This window comes from Bemisia tabaci, chromosome 2, assembly GCF_918797505.1.
Source record: "Bemisia tabaci chromosome 2, PGI_BMITA_v3".
In the NCBI taxonomy this organism is placed as follows: Eukaryota; Metazoa; Arthropoda; class Insecta; order Hemiptera; family Aleyrodidae; genus Bemisia; species Bemisia tabaci.
Window position 1 is genome coordinate 45,248,338 of NC_092794.1, and position 20,779 is coordinate 45,269,116.

The 20,779-nt window shown below is 39.8% G+C and overlaps 1 protein-coding gene across 3 annotated transcripts in view; it reads left to right on the forward strand.

The window, feature by feature from the left end:
* ChT (choline transporter) overlaps window positions 1–9,740 on the forward strand; it is a 70,732-nt gene extending 60,992 nt beyond the window's left edge. For 2 of the 3 annotated variants that reach the window (XM_072297394.1, XM_019055842.2), the window contains exon 12: window positions 2,840–4,586. In XM_072297394.1, coding sequence (XP_072153495.1) covers window positions 2,840–3,263 — 424 coding nt within the window. In that variant the 3' untranslated portion in view covers window positions 3,264–4,586. Of the gene's footprint in view, window positions 1–2,839; window positions 4,587–7,547 lie in introns of those variants that run through there. The other variant, XR_011899378.1, reaches the window with a different exon arrangement.
* The last annotated feature ends 11,039 nt before the right edge of the window (window positions 9,741–20,779 follow it).

Here is a 20,779-nt window from a genome sequence, read left to right on the forward strand (position 1 = left end):
AAAAGGACGATAGCCCCTGCGCATGAGCCTAAAGAACCATTATAATCCCAAAAATAGGCAAACTTCAGAGAAATGAAAGCAGAATAGTTCTTGGAAAAAAACCTCGCATTCAATTCAGCCGTCGATTTCTGTATCAAATGCGAGGCTTTTTCCAAACACTATTTTGTTTTCATTTCTCTGAATTTGGCCGATTTTTAGGATCAGAATGATTCTTCAGGCTCATGCGCAGGGGCTATCGTCCTTTTTTTTTTGCTAAAAATCCAAAATCTGCCGAGATTTTTTACCTCATCAATGCCATATATCGCATGCTAGTTCGACCACGTCACTTGAGCTTGCCAGACTCATGCAGCCTAACCGTTTTTTATGACTTTAGTTTCTATGGAAAACTAGTCAACGTAATTTCTTGAAAACGTCCTCGATTTTCCCTCTCTTTTCCCAGAACATTCTGTATAAATTTCGAGTTATAAAAATGGATTTTTTTTTTCTTCGAAAAATGAAGAAAAAGACCGGAAATTTTGAAATACCGCAATAGAGATACGTGGTTTTGCACTTTAGCCATCGATTTCACGTTGCCTAGTTTCCTCTCAAGTTTTGATCAACTTTTCTATTAGAATAATTCAAAAATGCCTTGGGAACAACTCATTTTCAATTTTCCCGGAATGACCTACCTTCTCCTTTTTTGAGGTAGGAAAGTTTCTCTGAACTTTCAGTATTGGAATTGGCCCGCACCCCCACCCCTCGTGGCAATTTTGGGTTGTCAGTAGGCCCCTATCCTTTGACACGTAAAAAAAAAAAAAAAAAAAAAAAAAAAAAAAAAAAAAAAAAAAATTGCGTAACACTCTCTACAACCTAGATTGTTACGTATTACAAGGACGGCCCCTTAGTTTCGCCCATACCTGCCCTTTTAGTATTTGTAATATTTCAACCTTGTTTTCCCATACTTTTCTTTTTACTCTATCGTGCATGTTTATTGCACTATTTTCCTCCGAGTTCCCTTCGTTCACCGAAAATAAAATTCTCTTGGATCCAAAGTTCAGACTCTTGACAATCCTCTTGATTTAATCGGATTTTTGCTCGAATCGAGAGCCGAGCCTTTTCATTTAAGAGGATTTCCTTCAGATGCAAGCAAAAATCCGATTGAATCGAAAGGTTTTTTTACGAGCTTGGACTCCGGATCCAGGAGACTTTTTCCCAGTGTTTGCGAAACCTAGGGTCCCTCTATCCTCATCGATCAGAAGGTTATCGGTTCGCCCCGATCCGAGCACCTGTTTTAAAGTCTCGAATTCCCGGGCCCGCGCAAGGTTCCGCCGGGATCGACGTCGCGACGCCCCCGACGCGACGCCGAAGCTCCCGTAGCACCCGCGTTTACTCGCCAATATTTTACTCGTCGCGTTCACACGCGCGTGACTCCGACTTAAGACCCGCTCGTAAAGCTATTGTGTTTGACGGATGATAAAGATGCCGTTGATTAAAATTCATCGTGTATCAGCGTCGTGATAACCTAATTTCCCGCCGAGTCAGGGACTCGCGCACGTTCGCTGGAAATCCCTTGCCTCCCACGCTGACGTCACTCGCCCCGATCAAATTCCATCTGCATTTTTATCAGTTTTCGAATAAATTAAATCCTCGCTTCCAGCTGAGGTTGGACGACTTTATATGCGCCCGCGGGTATCAGAGACTCTTCGGACCTCTCTCGCGAGGGTGGGCGTTCTGCCAGGAGGACTTTGATTCTCCAGTTAAGAACTTGCACATCCACCATGTAAAATGTTGGAGAAAAATACGAGATGCATTTCACTCCGTGTTCTATTTAGCTCCCACGCAACCCGACTGTGGCGAAATCGATCCATAAAAAACGAAATCTAGTTTTTTATGGGAGTGAGTTGCGCTCTTACAAGAGAAGAGGGGGAGAGGAATCATTCCTATTTCTGTGTCATTTTCGTTCCTGAGGTGCGGCTTTCATTCCTTATTCATATCAATCAAGGTTTTAGGGAGTCATTTTATCTCTAGAGTAAAATGAACTCCGGATATTACCTCGACGGTTTCAGCAATGCATTTTCAACACATGTTTATAATTTTTCAGCTTGTATAATTGTTGCGGATGCTAATTTAGCTTTATTTTGTACAATTTACGTCCCTTACGATACGATTTTTTTTTGCCTATGATGAACATTTTGAAAAATGCCAAAATGTCGGGTTAATATTTCCCATAACCTTCTTCCTCTTCGTTATCTCCCCTGCTGCTCATCATTCTTCCTCTCACTTCTCTCTTCCTTCCTCATTCTCCTTTTCTTTTTTGTTCTGTCTCCTCTTCTTTCCTTTTTTATTTCCTTTTCCACCTTCCTCTCCTTCTTCTCTCGTTTTTTCTTCCTCCTTTTTTTCTTATTTTGACTTATTTACGCCAAAATGATTCTATGTGCTTTGGGTTCACGTGCAGTGCAATTCCTCTTGGCATAAATACCTCCATTTTTCTTCCTCTTTTACCTCTCTTTTTTCTTTCCCTTTCCCTTTTCATCATTTCTGCCCCTTAATTTCCCTGTGCTTCCTTCCTCTTGTTTATCGTCTTCCTCTTTTTCTCTGCTTTTCCTTCCCTTCTCCTTCCTCTTTTCTCTCTCGTTCCTTTTTCCCACTCTTCTTTCTTCCATTGTTTTCCTCCTTCCTCTACTCCTTTCCTCCTTCTTCCTTTTTCTTTTCTTCCTCTCCTTCCAATTTCTAATGCGTCCTCATCTGATGTGCGCTAGGAGTTCTACCCCCCCCCCCCCTCCACCAATCTGGGTTTACTAGACCACGGTTTCAGAACGACCATACTTCCGAGCTCTAACCGTGGGTGCTTTGCTTGCAGGTGGCTGTTTAACACAGGTCGTCTCTCGCCGGAGTACGACTACTTCAACTGCGTGGTGAACATCCCGGAGGACATCCAGCGGGTGGGGACGCCGTCGGAGGGTGGCGAGCAGATGTCCGTCCTCAACTCGGGGGCGATGGGCCGCCTCTACGGGACCTCCGCGGCGGGCCTCGTCGGGAAGGACGAGATGAACGGCCGCGTGAACCCGGCTCTGGAGACGGACGACGACGACGCCGAAGCCACGGAGATGGAGAAGCTCACCCGGAAACGCCTAGCCTCCCTCGCTACCGGCGGCAGCGGGAAGGTCGCCGATGTCGTCGGAGGAGGCGGCGGCGGCGGCGGCGCAGGAGCCGCCCCTGGAGGTGGCTCTGGAGGTGTCATTCGCCAGCCCGGCATCAAGACCCAGGGCTCAACCGCTCTTTAGACGCAGGCTCAGCAGTGACCGCCATAATTGCTGATCTTATTCATCCTCTCGATGTGACGTTATAATTTCTTTTGGGAAGGTAAGAATACCTGGGGGCAAGGTAAATGAAGGTAGGCTCGGATTGCCCTTGAACTTTCAAGTTTTTCATCCGGAATTTCGATGAAATTTCAATTTTGCTTTGAAATTTACTGAAAAATTGCCCGCAATTTTAGACACAATTTCATGCAATATCATGGAAAGCTGATGAAATTTCATCCTAAATTTCATAGGTATTTCATCTAAAATTTCAAAGGTATTTCATCCGAAATTTCGCTCTAAATTTCAAAGACATTTCATCCCAATTTCAATGAAATTTCACCCAAAATTTCCATGAAATTTCAATTGTTTTTACATTTCTTGAAGAATAGCTTGAAATTTTACGACAAAATTGCATGAAATTCCGAAAAAGTAACTTTTACACAACAGGCAAGATAGCAGTGCAGGGTCTCTATAATATATCGTCCCAAAAAAGATTTGTAATAACAAGCAGTGTAAACTAATATAAAATTATCACTCCGTAGGAAGCTGTGATTTATCTCTTTGGCAAAAGTAAGTATCATATTCCCGATTTTGGAATTGACCTCTCGAAGTGAATTCAAAACTGAATTTCTGCAATCGTCAAGTAAAACGCAGCAAACTGCAAATACTTGTATTCTACTCCTATCAGTCGTTTTGTTTGCAATGGTGGTTCTGGCCAAAACTCATCAAAAAAAAGTGTGCGACATTCGATCGCAAGGATTTGCCAAAAAAGTGCACAATATCTTTACGGGTTGCATACGACACAACGTTTTCACAATCGCTCTCACTTTATTATCAATCTTTTCCCCTGAGGTGGTAAACATGCATTTCTGCCAGATGATTTGAGGCAGCTCTGTGCGAACATTTGAGCACTCAAGAGGGTCATACGAGAGATTGAGGTGGAGAGATAGTATGTTTGCTGAGTTCGTGAAATTTAGTGTGAAACCGATTGCTTCTATGCTTAAATTAATTCTCATAATTGATTTTAACGCACAAAGGGCAAACGCACCATCTATATCTGTCCAAATGACTCGTGCGCAAAGACGGCATTGCTTGTAAGCGCAACAAGCATCATGGGAAGATGTGTTTCGTATCCGTCATTGCATGTTTTTTAGCCTATCGTAACTTCTTCTTTTAAGTAGTCTTTCCTCAACAGTCCCAAAGTGTTATCTTCTTTTCAAACACAGCATCGCTCTAAATGATACATAGATGTCATCAAACTATTTTTCAAGACGCACAAGTTTTTTTTTTTTTTTTTTTTTTTTTTTGATGTCTTGTCACAAGAAAGTACAAACCAATACATTAAAACTAAATCCTTGGCGAAAATCAACCATTCAGATGTTCTGACAAAAGGATCAACGAATGACATCAAAACGAATTGCTTCTTAATTAATTGAGCTGAATACAATTTTATAGAGAAGATAGAGAGCTGAGAGAGAGAAAAAATGGCACACGATGAGTACAGTTTTCTTCAGAAAAGACTCGAATTTTCATTTCAATGCAAATTAAAATTAAAGATCGTATCTAATGAAGATGACATCCATTGAGCGTGTATCCAAGAGAGGCACTTCTGATAGGGTAGTGTTCTTTATCTTATTAAAAAATTTGTCGCTTCTAGGCTTTAATCCGTTTGTGAACAAAAGAAGATGAACGGTTCAAAATAGGGCTAAATAGTAATGAAGCTTTCACTCCTAAATTACCTACATAATAAAATAATAGACAAATAGTAAGATCATTATATTGTTTCAATTGTATTTATAAAATCGGTAGTGATTCCTCTGCGTTTTTCATCTTCAATAATTTTGTTTTTAGAGTGTAATGGCACAATTGTACATTAAGTATTCCTCCTATTAGATGATTTTTCCATATCACTCCATCTCTTCTGGTTCCAGTTTTCCTCCAGGATTCTTTCCTCAATTTTAACTGCGCGGGATTTTCTTTTTTTATTATTAGTGCGCAGTTCATAATATTACCTACTTTTTTAAAGAGCTAGAGATTTGATCGAATTAGATTGAATTTTACTATTGTCTATTTGTGGTCAACGTACGTGGAGTAATCAAAGCAGTGATTAAGATGAGATTAAAGGTAACAACTAAATATTTATAGTGCGTAAATTTCTCATTTAAAATATAAAGAGTAAAATATTTGTAACTGTTATAATCTTCGATGTATGGATATAAAAGCTCTTGAGTGCTTTTGAATTGAGATCATTAGGCCCGATTGTTCTCACTTTTGAGAAATTAGCAGATGTTTGTCTTTTATTGAGTCTGTTTTTGTTAAGTCCACATTTGTTGCTCTAGTTGATTCGTAATTTCTGGAGAATATTCCTATTATACTGTTTAAATCAATATGACTACATATCAAACGGTGTTGTTGCACTTTTGTGTACATTTGCATTTTCATGGATCGAATACATATCATAAAATCTGTGATAACACATTTAAGTATTTTTTGGTGCTATACTTAAAGAGCAACTGTCTAATTTCTATCGCAAATTTGTGAAAACATAGTGTAAAATGAAATATGTTTTCCTTATTCAATTAAACGTTTTAGCGCTCTCCTTTTTCGGTGCAGTATCGCTGCAGATAGGAAACTTTTGTATCGTTTGACGTTTCTGAACAGTTAAAAAATTATAATTGAAATCTTGTAAAAAAAAGATTAAAAAAGGATTTAAAAAATATATTCCTGAATTATTTGACAATTTTGCTCCGATGTAAGCTTCTAGTCACCATTGACCTGAAGTAGCTTGCGGCTTGAAGAGGTCAGATTTGCCTCTAATAAAAAGCAATCCGATTTTATAGCTCCCCTAATTGCCCTGTAGTAAAGAGGTTCAAAGTTAGAGGAAACAAAACACGTACATTGAAGATGCATCAATCTCAATCCAGCCAAAGTGCTGGTAAAATGATATTGCGGACAAGGATGGTAATTCGGAACAACATGGTCCATGGGAGGTGAACTCAAAACATACTGCCAACTGCCCCCTCTCTCAGCCTTAACCTTTGAATCTTTTAGATTCTGCTTTCAGCATCTATATTCATGTTGTTTTTTCCCGGAGGTTTTCAGAGCAGATCCAGCAAAGTTGTACATAATGATCCGTATTCTGGAGTTTGATGATTTTGTTTTGTATGTGTGATCGTAACAAATCATCTTGGTTATTAATGATTGAAAGCGTGCGTAAGGACTTTTAACCTTCAGTATCCATCGGCCTTTTCCTAAAGTAACGTACACTCTAAAATGTATTGTAAACCAAATGTTGAAGTCGGAGGACATTTTACTCAGTCGTCACAGATATTGGCACAGATACAAGGATACAAATCCACCAATTTTTTAAAACAGATTTTCAAGTAATTACATTGTTGATTATTTTGAGTAACTTACATGTCGTAGACTTGATATCAGTAGTTGTGACTCTTTGCAGAGTAAGTAATGAAAAACTGAGTGTAATACATTAAATTGCATAGAGGAACAAATAAATAGATCGCTTATTTTAAAATAATCAAAGCAAAGAATCAAAAGAACGCGCATTAATAGGGTTAAATAAAAGCAAAATGCCTACAGCCTTTCATGGGTTTTCTAATCTCCTTACCAGTCAATGCATGAAATGCAAGTAGCAAAATTAAATAAATCACTGACCACATGGGGTCATGCATTTGTGATTTAAGAACATATTCCTTAATTTTTTATCATTTAATTATATTTTTTAGTTCATGAGAGGATAAAAACCCACATGGAAAATCCTTCTAATGTTATTTTTTATTTAGCTGAGTTCAACCTCATCCTCTCATTTCCTCCTTCAGGAATGTGCGTTTAAATGAATCTTGAATCGCAAGAAGGATTTGCAAAAGCTAAAAGTCCTCCACTCGCTTTTTTACGATCTGAGCTATTCAGAGACTGAAAAGAATGATAGCCTTCATTCGCAACTGATTTGAAGGCGAATGGAAGAGAAAATTTTCTATCGAATGAGCAGTGTATTTCTTTGAAAGTCTGTTCCAGATGTTCGCTTTCGACAGAAATACACATGCAGTAAATGGTGTGATATAGAATAAATAGAATTTAATTTTATCGTAATCGAAATGTATCTTCGTTATAACTGATAAATGTTTATTGATTCATTGTTATGGCTCTTGTAAATTTCTTAGGTTCGGAACATTTACAGATTTCCGCTCTTTCTAGATAGTGTTTATTATGTATTGTAATTTTTTCTTTCGTTTCCTTTTTTTGTTCCAGTTTTTGAATGCCACCATCTTAAATGCGGTGCGTTTTTGACTCGATTTGTCAATTATGAATGTAAAGTTTAAAACAAACGAATAAATAAAAGGAAGTCAGTGTAAGAAGCTGTACATCATGAAATTCGTGTAAACTAGATAACCTACCTTTTAACTGTATAAAAGTGTACATTTTATCGTATGTATCATGGAAGCCATGAAGTACAATATTTTAATATCATATTTACCTAAGTATTGAATAGAGCGTCGTAAAATCTCAGAGAGAGAGGATAAAAAGGTAGTTTTCTGTTCCAAGAATGTTTGCATTTACAAATATCATAATTTACCTATTTCATGAGAAATCGGAGAATAATTAAAAAGTAAAGAATGAATGGGAAAAGTAATTACAATGGAATGAAAAGAGGCAGTGTTGATTTTAATAAAAATAGGGTGTATTGCGTTATTTAATCTTCACCATGACATTCGGGACTCTAATATAAAAAACAATACAAATATATCCAAAATAACTAATCCAAGGTTGAGCTTCATTCATAACAAGTTAAATCAACTCTACTTCGTAACGCACCGAGAAGCTGCTCATCTTCTACTTAGTCGCGATTCTTGTAGTTTTTTATCCGTACATAATGCGTGCTCCACAATTTATGAATGAGGAACTACTTGTTAAAATTGCATTTGGCATTCGGTATTTTCACTTAACTCCATGAAAACAAAGCTTCATCAAACCTTCCCCCGGTTCCTTGCATAGAAACGCCTTCAATTGTTCATCGGGCAACGTGTTAAACAAAACGTGTGTATGAATACAGCTGAAATTCTCAGAGCCGCAAACTTTCGAATAATCACCACCATTCATACTTACTGAATAGGTCCAACGTAAATGAGAGGAGGTGGGTGAAACTGGATTGTATTTTATACTTATTCATGATTTGCCGTTCTAAATACGAGTACCTGATCAATCCCGGGCCATCACTCTCTAGTTCTTCCTGAACAAGTAATTTTTATCTTTGAATAAGAAGAAAACACTTATTTTGTTCAAATGTAGCCACCTTGATCTTCACTCGACCGAAGTACCTCCTCTCACTCAAACTTGGGTAAATTTGATAGCCAGGATCAAGAGGTCTAAAAATGTTACGCTTTGTGTTTCATTTGGATCGGTTTTTTTGTTGATTTTAGTTGATTAATTTTATTTGATAAATGTCTGAAGTTATTTTATCAAAGGGTCTTATGTAACAAACATATCATTCATACATATCAATGTTTATACATATCAGAAATTTTATGTTTAGCCTAGATGTGATTATTTTCAGAAACTGTATTTCTTGTTTTATCATGAAAAAACACAGTAATGATTAGATACAAATGAAATAGAATGCTTGATACTATGGAAATGTGTAGTAACTAAGATTTATTGTTGTTGTGTTATGTTGACTAGATTAAATATAGGCGTTATATTCCTGTTAATTTTAGCCTCAAACTCCCGGTGTTATACAGTTGCTGGGTGCGATTTAATAAATTTTGTTTAGGTTTGCATGAAAAGAGTGGAATCTAGTATTGCAAATATTTAGCAACTTTAACGAAGGGAGGGAAAAGCATGCGTTTAGCTTTATGGAAATCGTTTTATAATTTGTATTACATCAACAAAATTCCATATACTATGGATTCCATCTTTTTTTCGCAAATTTTGCCTTAATGACGACCCAATCGTGGCACTGTTTTATTATTTTATGTTTTTTTCTTACATATTTTTATTTTGTTCCATCTGTTTTGTTTGTTCGTTTAATTTTATTCTTTGTTACGATGAAGTATGGCATGAGATGGGTATCACACAACGATAGAATTTGAAACTGACTTCGTACAATCTATAGTTGAGCTCATTTTCAGTTGATGTTTTTACTTAAATGGAATATCGAAAAAAAAAAAAAAACAAGTATTTAAATGATAAAGTATTATTTTTCTTCTTTTACTCTGCTTTTCTTCATACATTTTTAAACCCCTTCTCCCCTTCTCCGTAACGTTAGTCACAATTTTAGAATTTGAAATAATGTCGACTCACTTATTCATAGTTCAGTTTTGATTCTATTTTGTTTTTTAAAACTTTGATAAATTGAACACTTATCGATTTTTAGCAATATTTACTCTGGATGTAAATCTAATATAATCGTTGAATCGATTCAATAAAGTCTATTCTTTACTTAAAGTGGCCTTATTTTAGCAACTTGTGTCCCTTTTCATGTAGGAGAAGCTACAAGTGCAATTACGGTTAATCCTATTTTCATAAACACTTTAAATACATGAAAATTATAATCTTTAATTTTTTTCAATAGATGGGCGCAGTGGCGTGGCGTGCTTTGCGATATATCGATTGTTATGCTATTTGAACCGATGGGAAAGGATCGATAAACAGGGTGTTTGCAGCGAACAGAGCGAACACCTTAATAATCGATTATTTACCATAGGTTTAAATGGCAGAAGAATCGATACATCGCAATTCACGCCACGTCACTGGATGAGCGCGAGGAAAAGTTCGACCATAATTTGAACCTTGAGAACAGTTTCTTATATTGGTTGTGCTATTCGGCTCTTGTAACCGTACTCTCGGTTTTAGGAACTCCATCCTCGGTTCATGCGACTGAGCTTTTCCTATGACTCGATTAGGTTTAAAAGCTCGATCGCAAAAACTACGGATGCGGTTTCTAGAGATTTTTTCTCTTATTGAATCTCCAGACAATGGACTTTGTTCATTAATGTTCTTTTAGCTCCCATTAATGTCTAGGTATGTCATACCGCATTTTTGAGTGTACGCCGAGAAAAAAAGCTCGATTACAAATACTGAATTTTACTTATTATTGAACACTAAAATTTTTCCAGGTAACCGCAGTTCCCGTTCATAGGAACTGAATTTTGGTTAATTAAACCAAAGCTCAAAAACTATGACCCGAAATCTCGGTTATCTAAACCGCATAGGCAGATCCAGGAGCGTATGCCTCCCGTTTGCTTGAAAAAAAGTGGGAAAAAAAAGAAGAAAGAGAGAAAGGAAAAAGGAACGGAGGAAAGAGGAGGGAAGGCCACTTACATTTGGTAATCATTCATGACGAAAATGACTCAAACCGCATAATAGATGTTTTAAAATTTTGAAAATTTTCTGGGGGGGGGAGGGGGTGGACCTCCCTTACGCCCCACCACGCTCGAAAATCTGGGTCCGCCTATGTTGGACTGAAAAACAATATTCACGATTCATGTTAGAATTGTATAAATCACTTGTTTTATTTTTCTGTCGTTCCCATTAAGTAGCGTCCTCTTCATCCTCTTCATTTAAAGAGAATCAAAATTCAGCCGCCTATAATAGACCGAGACCAATAATCGAATAACTAAACTCAAAGATACATACGGAGGTGTCAATCAAACATTTAGATCTTAATCATTATTTATACGCGATGGCTCTGACTAATCATCAGTTACGAATGTTTGCACTTTCTCTCCTAACTCTTCCCTCTCTCTTCCCTCCTCTTTCTTGTTTCTCGTCATCTAAACCCTCCAAACATGTAATCGCGAATCTGGCGTCTTTACATAACAGCCAAAGGTGCAACGCAAATCGATAGACTTCGATCACGGCCGAAAACCGCGGAAGCCTGGGACGTCAGTTTATTTCCTCTCTCTTGCTGAAAAGGCAATGATAGATCGAAAATCGACAATCGATTATCAGTATCTACAAGCGATACCGAATGAGGGTGGGGCTTCAAAAGTTCGGTGTATGATGCGCCGTAAAGTGTGATCTAGTCCGAATCGCCGGCCCGACGCGACGTTGGTCAAGCGAGTCCGAACAATTTGAAATCAATCATTTCCGTTACGCAATCGTCAGTCCGTGACGGACCCCCGAAATTGACGCAGTCTGGCGCGATGAATCGAAAAAGTACAAAAAAGACGCCCACCGAAGATTCACGAGTTGCGATTGCCGTCCGGATTAGAGCAAACCTCATTGTCGGCCCCGCTGCCCGGCAATTTCGGTACCGCGACCCAAATACTCCCAAATATTCAGTCCGCGTAAGTTTTTGCGACTCAGGATGCAAAGGTTGGGAACGTCGCGAGTACGTATAATCGAGTATCGATACTTTTCAGTTTGAAGCTGATGTGAGGAATCGATTATATAGGTATTCGTTGCCAACATTCCGATAATTTTTTCATAGGTTTAAATGATACTCCAATCGATCCATCGCGAAACACGGCATGCCACTGGAGGAAATGGTAACTCCAGAGATTCTGGATTCCGATTGGGGCGAATCACGGAAGTTCACCTGCCCAGGCTCGGACTGGCCATAAGGCCAATCTGCCATTGGTAGATACGCCCCTTTAGCGCGCCGAAAACGCGCCCCTCTGACAGATACCAAAATATAAGAAAAGAAAAAAAATTACGACCGAGAATATATGCGGAAAATTTCTTAAATGAACGGAAGCAGAGAGAGTTAGGAGTAAAGAAATGTGCTTTTACGCATAGTAGTGGTGAACAGGGGTCCAAGAACTACTTTCTGAAGCGTAAACACTTTTCTGTGAAATTTTTCAACTTTTTGTTGACATACAGGCGCTTTATGATCCTCCTCCTTTATTCGCCTTGTGTAACTTCCTTGTGTGTAAGCGATGGTCGGTTCGAATTTTAGACATACGCACCCTTTATAGACTTCTTGAGAGACCTTTAAACATATTTCTTCCTTTTCAAAATGACTATTGATCTAGACATATCATAGCATATCTTGGGCTCTATATTAAAAAAATAAGAGACATCTAAAATGCAAACGCGATACAACTATTCGCGCAAGATGGATGTCCACATTGCATATTATGAAAAATTTAGGACGCGATAGCGTGAGTCGTGAACTCGCAATGCTTTGCTGTTTGCTACTATATAGTTTGAAGCAATAAGACAAACGCAAACAAATACAATATGGAAATAAAGCGAGGGAAAGGATGCGCGTTCACGACGGCGCAGAGATACAACTATTCGTACTTGATGGACGTCCGTGCTGCATCTGAAAAATTGAAGGCGCGATGACGCGAAGCGTGAGCTCTCAATGCTCTGTTATATGCTGTTAATGAGGTGTGTCGCTCAGATTCGGGAGAAAAGTTAAAAAAGAGACCCGAAAACATCTTTCTCTATACCTTTGGCTGTGTTACTCACGTAGTGCTTGAAGCACCATTTCGAATAAGACAAACGGAAACAAACATACAAAATGGGAATCGAGGAAGGGAAAGGATGCACGTTTACAACGGCGCAGAGATACAACTATTCGTACTTGATGGACGTCTGTGCTGCATCTGAAAAATTGAAGGCGCGATGACGTGAAGCGTATAAGCCCTCAATGCTACATGCTGTCAATGAGAGATCGCTCAGATTCGGGAGAAAAGTTAAAAAAGAGGCCCGAATACGTGTTTCTTGTCTTCGGCTGTGTTGATACTCGTTCTTTCTTCTTGTTTCAGGTTCATGTCTGATTCTTTTTTAGGATGGATTTGCAGACCCACGTCTTAAACTCGTGTAAACCGCAGCACTGGCTCGGTTCTTACGGAAACAATGGTGCTTGGATGCGTCTAGTGGCTTTAATTTTTTATGTTTTCTTTAATTTCAGAAGTCTGTCGGCTACTTCATTATGTTCAGTTTTGCAATTTTTACTCTGTACGATTAAGAAACTTTAAATCTGAAAATAGCGTAAACTTATGCTGCTTTGCCAAAATTTTCTGAATCCCTCTCCACGTAGGAGATGCCCTACCAGGAAATATCGCATTACGCCCCTTTAACCAGCCAAGGGTTGACGCCCTGAGGTGCAAGCCAGTCCAACCCTGCACCTGCCGTAGCTTGGATCAAACATCTGAAGCACTTCGGTACTTCGGTTGGAACTTTTAGGGAGTCAACCAGGGTACCGTAGTACCTCAGCGGGCTGATAATTCAAATTGATAGACAAAGCGATTGACAAAGAAGGCAAATGTAGTGATTCTATTCTATTGGTAGAAGCGTGAGGCTGAACTAGACAAATCAGATAAGTATAAGAGATTAACTAATGGCAACCCACGAGAGGCAAAATAGTTAATCTATCGTTTTCCCCTTTAATCTGTAAACAACTACTCGTTTCAACCAATAGGATAGCTCAAATTTTGCATTTGGCTCTTATGTCTATTGTTTTGTCTATCAATTTCAATAATTAGCCCACAAATATTTGACGTGCACTTCGGCAGCTGCACCTCAAGTTTTTGAATACACGAGCCAAAAGCTCAGGTATCCATATGACCTGAACTTAGGGTCCCATGCACGACGTGCTTTTCCGCATGCAGGGTGCACGGAAAGGGCGCACACTATATAGGAATCAAGTCCTAAATGTTGGAAGGTATGGACAATTCCAATTTATTGTGGTAGTACCCAAATAAATTGGGTTATTACTAACCCGAATGTTGCGACATGACGAAAATTAATTGGAAATGTCCATATCATTCAACAAAGGGTAATACCATAATTTTTCCCTGTGATGGAGGGGGGGCAGTAAAAAAATACCAAGACAGTGAATTTTGTATCGCAACTCTAGTTTTGATGAAAAGACCATCATCCCCGCCAAAGGTCAGATGATAACCGGGGATCAGAACTTGGTCATCGATGGCCGATGAAGCGCGTGCGAGAGCGGGCGCGGGTGAGCTCGGGAGCATTTCGTAACGCGATTATTTTCCCATTTGCTCAGATGAGTCGACACAAAGCCCACTCGACACGGCTCCTTGTAAATACAGCATGCAGCATGCTGCTACATCCACATCCACATAACGAGGCGGTGCGGCGGCGGGTCCCCCGGGAGGAGCACTCAATCATCTCGTATCACCCCGCCCGCCGCACAGTAGATCCAGTCAATCAGAGAAGTCGAACATGAAATTTTCTAGTATAAAACTGCAAATTTTGACGTTTATTCCATCACATTATAAAATTCTAGAGGTGCTTCGAAACGAAAATTTTACGAGAAAACCAATGAAACCACTTTTAGAACCTCAAAGTCTTGTATAAACGGAGTTATGAGCGTTTAAAATGGACCACTAGACAAGGTACGAACTTCAGCATTCTGATACATGTTTCTCAACCAAAATTTCACGTAGAACACGATACGCACAACGAAAATTACCCAAATCAACTCCTGACGAAGCTATTTAATGATTCTTGATGCGTGAATTCAAACCACCCGCTCATGAAAACTCAATGCTCTACGTGATTCACATCGCGCGCTAAATGTTTATCATGACAGTCTCTGCGATGTAAAAATTTTCAACTTCAATCTTGACACTTTGGCTCAGCTATAGCAGATTACCAATAGTTTGAACAACTTATGGTGGAAAATGAACATTGCTCGATTGAGAAGCTTGCTGAAACCGTTGTAGTGCGCGATTTGACTCACGTAGAGCTTTGAGTTTCTTGTGAGCGGGCAGTTCAAATTCCTCGTACCCAATGTGAAATAAAAACGTTAATATCTTCGCTAGAAGTTGATTTCGGTAATTTTCGTTGTTTGAATCGTGTTCTACGTGAAATTCTGGTTAAGAAACATGTATCAGATTGCTTAAATTCGTACCTTGTCTAATGGTCCATTTCCAAATTTTGTCCGACCTCTCCTATTGACTCGATCCTTTGTGCGCCAATCACGATCGTTGCCTATAGCGTCATCAAATACCCCGCGCTTCGTATTTGAGGAGTAGGAAATCGTCGCACTTTCTTCGTCATAGCCGGCAATGCCACCTCCAGTCGCGACCGATCGAGTGTCATGTGACCAATGCCTTTCATGTCCATTTCCGGGTTTCCCATTTGTGCTGTTGCGCCTTTCCGCTGAAGGGTAGTCCAGCCACCTAAAGAGGGGCCGTTTCTCGCATCTTGTCGTTTTTCTCACGGAGGAACGTAACCTGATTTCGACGTTGCCGAATTTCCTCGCGCAAATTGCACTTTGACCGGGAGAATTTCGGCAATCTCTTATTGAAATTTCACTGATTTTGCCTCTGAGCTCATGCAAAAATCATACAAGTCAACAGTTGGATTTTATCGGAGCAACTGCGTCACATGATGGTGGACAAACTCCTAAGCTCAAAAAGGTTTTCAAAGTTCTCAAGTTCTCAAACTCTCAAAAGATCCAGGGCCAGATTTACCTACTAGCCGCCCATGGGCCGCCTGTATTTTTCCGCCCCCCATTCATTCGTCTTGAAACATCAATAGATCGTATTCGACAGCGGTTCGATGTATCGTTTGGTTCAAAACAATAGAACATAACCTCAAACAAAAATTTTAGGATTTAATTTGGAAAAGCTGAAAATGAGAAACCTAACAATTTCAATTTTCATTGCCATTTGGTACTCAAGAGAATAAAAATTCAATCACATAAGACCCGTTACCTCAGATTTCTAAATTGACTTTTGAGGCTGTGGTTACATATTTAATCAATCGATATCAATATAATCCCACCTGTGTGATCTGTTGAATACGATCTATAAAAACCATCAAGTGAACGTGCCGGTGGAGGAGGAGGGGTGAACGAAACGGGTTTACTTGTGTTGGGCACATTTTTTGTGAAAGCCTTGTCAACACTGACAAAAGTTTAGTTCCGTAAAACCATTCCTGTTTTGACAAGGCCTTCCATTTAAAAAAATCGAAGGAACAAATTATGAAAGAACAAACATTAATGTGGTTAATAATTTTACCTTCCACCGCCGCCGCGCCGACCGCACTCTGTTGGAGCAATGCGTGAAGTATTCATGCAGTCTTGTAGGCGCTATGCGTTTCACGCCGACCGCTGCTGACCACACTGGTTGGCGCAATGCGTGCAGTATTCATGCAGTCTTGTAGGCGCCATGCGTTTCAGGCCGACCGCCGCGCCGCTCCGTTCCAGGTCAAATTGCGTGTTTGGTTTCTCTCTTAACTCGACTAATTAAAGGTGTTGTCTCTTGTATCACCGAAAGACGACAAAATTAGAAATTACTATACTTTTACTCTCAGAAAATGAGATATTTTGTCGTCTCTTCTCGTTTGTAATACATTTTCTGACTCCGATTTTTCCTCTCTTTTTTTGATACCTACATTCTAAAAGTTGCAAAATTTGCCGCCCCCTACATTTAGCCGCCTTGGGCCGCGGCCCATGTGGCCACCCCCTTAATCCGGCCCTGAAAAGATCTCCTAAGTTATGAAGAAGTCCACCATTATATCCAGCCATACTCTTGATGCACAGGTAGGTAGCAAATATATTACGTAGCAGGGTTGCCATTTTGTATAGAAACTCGAAGGCTGCAGCCACGGGAACCCTGTTCATGTATTCATTTCCTAAGTTCCTACCCGTGCATGAGAGTTTGACTGGATTTACGAGTAGACTCTCACCACAACATAAGCAATCATCTCCAATATGGCCTCATCTTTAAAGGTAGTTTTGAGTATGCAATAAGGACTCTCACTATAACCTAAGCCATTCCCTCCAACACGACCTCAACTTTGAGAGCTTTTTTGACGTCGGGATATAGTTTCAAAGAAAGCTAGTGGTGTCATTGGGTCGAATGTCGATGGTCCTTCCACCGTACTCAAACAAACTTAAGACGAGTCTCGACTGCACTCCGACTAAGACAGCTGATAGGCCGGTGGTGCGGTTTGGACTCATCGAGGGATGTTGCATCTCCTGAAAGAGCCGACAAAATTCGGCCTCTGGTGCTTATCGCGAAATTTTTTACGAGAAAAAATACTAACAAATTGATTGCTGTAGACGCATAGGTTAAGTTGGTACTCATTAGCTAACGTGCGTCAAAAATCAACATAAAGCTGAAAATCTCAATACAGAAGGAAAAAGCTCAGATGAGCACAATCCCCTCAAAGAGATACGCTGTTTGGTGCAAAAACGTGTCTGCAGTTGTCTTCCTGAATGATCTTGGTCGTTACTAGTGTTGCACCAAACAGCGTATCTCTTTGAGGGAAAATTTTGCTCATATGAGATTTTCAGCTTTATGCTGATTTTTAATGCACGTTTGCTAAAATAAAAAAAAAAAAATCCAAAAAATACTAAAATCGCGAATTTCCGTTGCGAGAAAGAACTTCGTTGCGTTTACCTCCAAGATACCGCGGGACAAAGTAACCAATTTGTTCGCAACATTTAGTCCGATATTCCACCAACTCACTTCTGGGGGAAAAGCCCTGACGGAAACGGAATAAAGGGCTCAAGAAGTGCTTACGATTCACTATTGGATGTCAAGAGGAGGACACTTCCACTCCGGCGAGTGGCTTGTGGTCCGTCCTTGGCAACTTATTCCCGCTAATGAAAACGTCACTCTGCTAATAGACCCGAGTCGGGACACTCGGCGTGTCGATTCCATTCCTCCGCCGATTGTCTTTAGTCCCCGGCAAATGTCTGGCATTTGACTTTGTTTATTTCTCATTAAAACTCCATTTCACGGGCGTTACTTCCTCAAGCTCGATATCTTCCAGGCGTTACTTTGTTAACCGCAACCGTTAACCGCAACGCACCCATATCCCGGGCGCCAGACATGGCGGAAAATCACAAATTTCCAGCTAAGTTCACAGAATTGCATTTTAAAGCTGAAACTGCGATCATGGAGGAAAACATACTTTAAACGATACTGGAGGGTTCGATCTTACGGGTGGGACTCCCAATGAGGCGATCAGCGGGCTGTTTATTGGAATTGATAGACAAAGCTATAGATAAATGAGACAAAAGGGAAGCAGAGCGATCCTATCGGTAGAAGGCGGGTGGTTGAAATTCACAAAGGCGATAAGCAATAGACTAACTAATGAAAACCCACGAAAGAACTTCAATAAGTTAGTCTACGATTTCCCCCCTAGTTTATAACGGCTGCACGTTTTAACAAATAGGATCGCTTCACTGTCCCTCATTATTATTTGACTAAAGCTTTGTCTATCAATTTCAATAATTAGCCTGCTTAGACATTATATTTCAAAGTTACCGCAATACCTACCGCACTAATAATCCAAGCATTGTAATCGCGGATGAGGCAAAAGTTGTAAGTTTGGAAGATAAGGCTGTTTTTCGCCTAGGTAATGGTGTTTGATGAGCAACTAAGAAATATCCTAGATTGCTTTATGTTATCAATTCAAAAGTTCCGGTTTAAATTAGTCCCAAAAACGTGTTTCAGTCGATGGAAAGCAGAACTTTCGTTGTTTCAAGCAATTTCTAAAAAAGAGAGGCTTTCGACTCGATATGATCAAAACGGCTGAAAGCACGTTGGTTCCCTCCTGCTGAATTCGATCCAATTAAAGCACAATCTGGCAAAATGAGACTATAGAGACCCACTTCATCACACCCATTTCCGCGGTCGCTCAACTCACGTGTGGCAGGTTTAATCAAAAGGAAATGAACGGGGAATTTGGTGAATTTTAATTTTAGCTAAACGTGCAGTTCGAGCGGAAGACGCAGGAAATATGAAATGTATGAGAAGGAAAGTTTCTCGAGCTCGACTGAAAGAAGGAGGCAACGCGCAACGGTCGTCGGTCGGGTGGAAGACGAGCGCTCGTTTATTTGTTCATTCTTCCGTTGGAAAAATGCATCGATGCTTACTAAGTTACGAACGTACTATGCAAACGGATGATCATAAAATAAAGTAGAGATGAGGAGTTTATCCACCCGATGAGCTCGTTGCAAACTTTTACCAGGTCACAAAGAAGCGTTTCCTCTCACGGAAACCGACTAAGAAGCAGTGTTCGAAACTCACAGGCGCCAACGCGCCAAGTGCGCCTAAAAAATCGGCAATGGCGCCTAAAGAAGTCTGAAAACGTCGCAAACGGAAGTAAGTAGTTTCGCACCTTAGCCATCGATATTTATTTCCATATCTATAATTTCTTTACTTTTCTGAGTATACTGTGGTAATGACATGATTGATCACTAGATAAAGCTCTGAACCAGAAAAAAACATCAGATTTTTATCAAGTGAGCGGAGGAGGAGGGGTGCATAAGACGCGTTTCCTCGTGTTGAGCACATTTTTTTGCGAAAGCCGTGTCAACACTAGCAAAAGTTCACGGAACTTTGCGTGAAAATTAAGCTCCGTTAACTTATCTCTGTGTGGACGAGGCCTTTCAATTATAAGAAAAGAATGAAAAATTTATGAAAGAATAAACATGGATGTTGTTTAATGATTTTAATTTCCGCCACCGCGCCAACCGCACTGTGTTTGGCGCAATGTGTGAAGTATTCCTACAGTCTTGTAGGCGCTATGCGTTTCGCGCCGACCGCTGCTGACCGCACAGATTTTGACGCAATGCGTGAAGTATTCATGCAGTCTTGTAGGCACTATGAGTTTCACGCCAACCGCTGCTGACCGCACTACGTTTGACGCAATGCGTGAAGTATTCATGGAATCTTGTAGGCGCTAATATGTGCTTCATGCTGACCGGCAGGGCTTCTCCTTTCCATCTCAAGCCCTCGTCATCATTGCTCTCTGCGCCGCGCCGCTCCAGGCCAAATTGCGTGTTTGGTTTCTCTCTCAACTAGATTAATGAAAGGCGCTGTCTCTTGTATCGCCGAAAGACGGACAAATTAGAAATTACTATACTTTAACTCCCAGGAAATGAGAGATTTTATCGCCTTTTCTCGTTTGTAATTTTTTTTTTTTTTATCAGATGTTTTTCTTGGTACCTACATTTGAAAAAATTACAACATTTGCCGCCATGGGCCGCGGCCCATGTGGCCACCCTCTAAATCCGGCCCTGAGTGTTACCGCGTCTTGATTGTACCAAAAGGTTCGTTCAAAAACGGAGATTTTTTGTCAATCTTCAGATGGTCTTCAATTTTTTTAATTGTTTTCTAAAATATGACACACAATTTTGTGAAGATTTCATCAAGAAATGAAAATGATTGGATTTTTTACTTTATGTTAAAATATTCCATAACAAGTCGGGTATGTTCATGAAAAAATCTGAGTGACTATGCAGTGAGGAACGTTCTGATCAGAGTTTATGCATACCTTGGATTGTAATCTTTTAACCATCTTGAAAAAAATCCGAGGTTCGAGTTGTCTCCGGTCAATGTGTAACCAATTTTAGATTGTTAATGTGAAAAATATACAAAACGAATTATCTGTGTGCAAATAAGTCAGCGTAAAACATATATCATGGAACGGCACAATCTCCTCGATTGCCTCGGTTCATCGCCTCATTTTGTAAATGCAGCATCAGTCATAAATTAGCATGGAGTTTCAACCTAATTTACAACTAATTTGTGACACGAAAA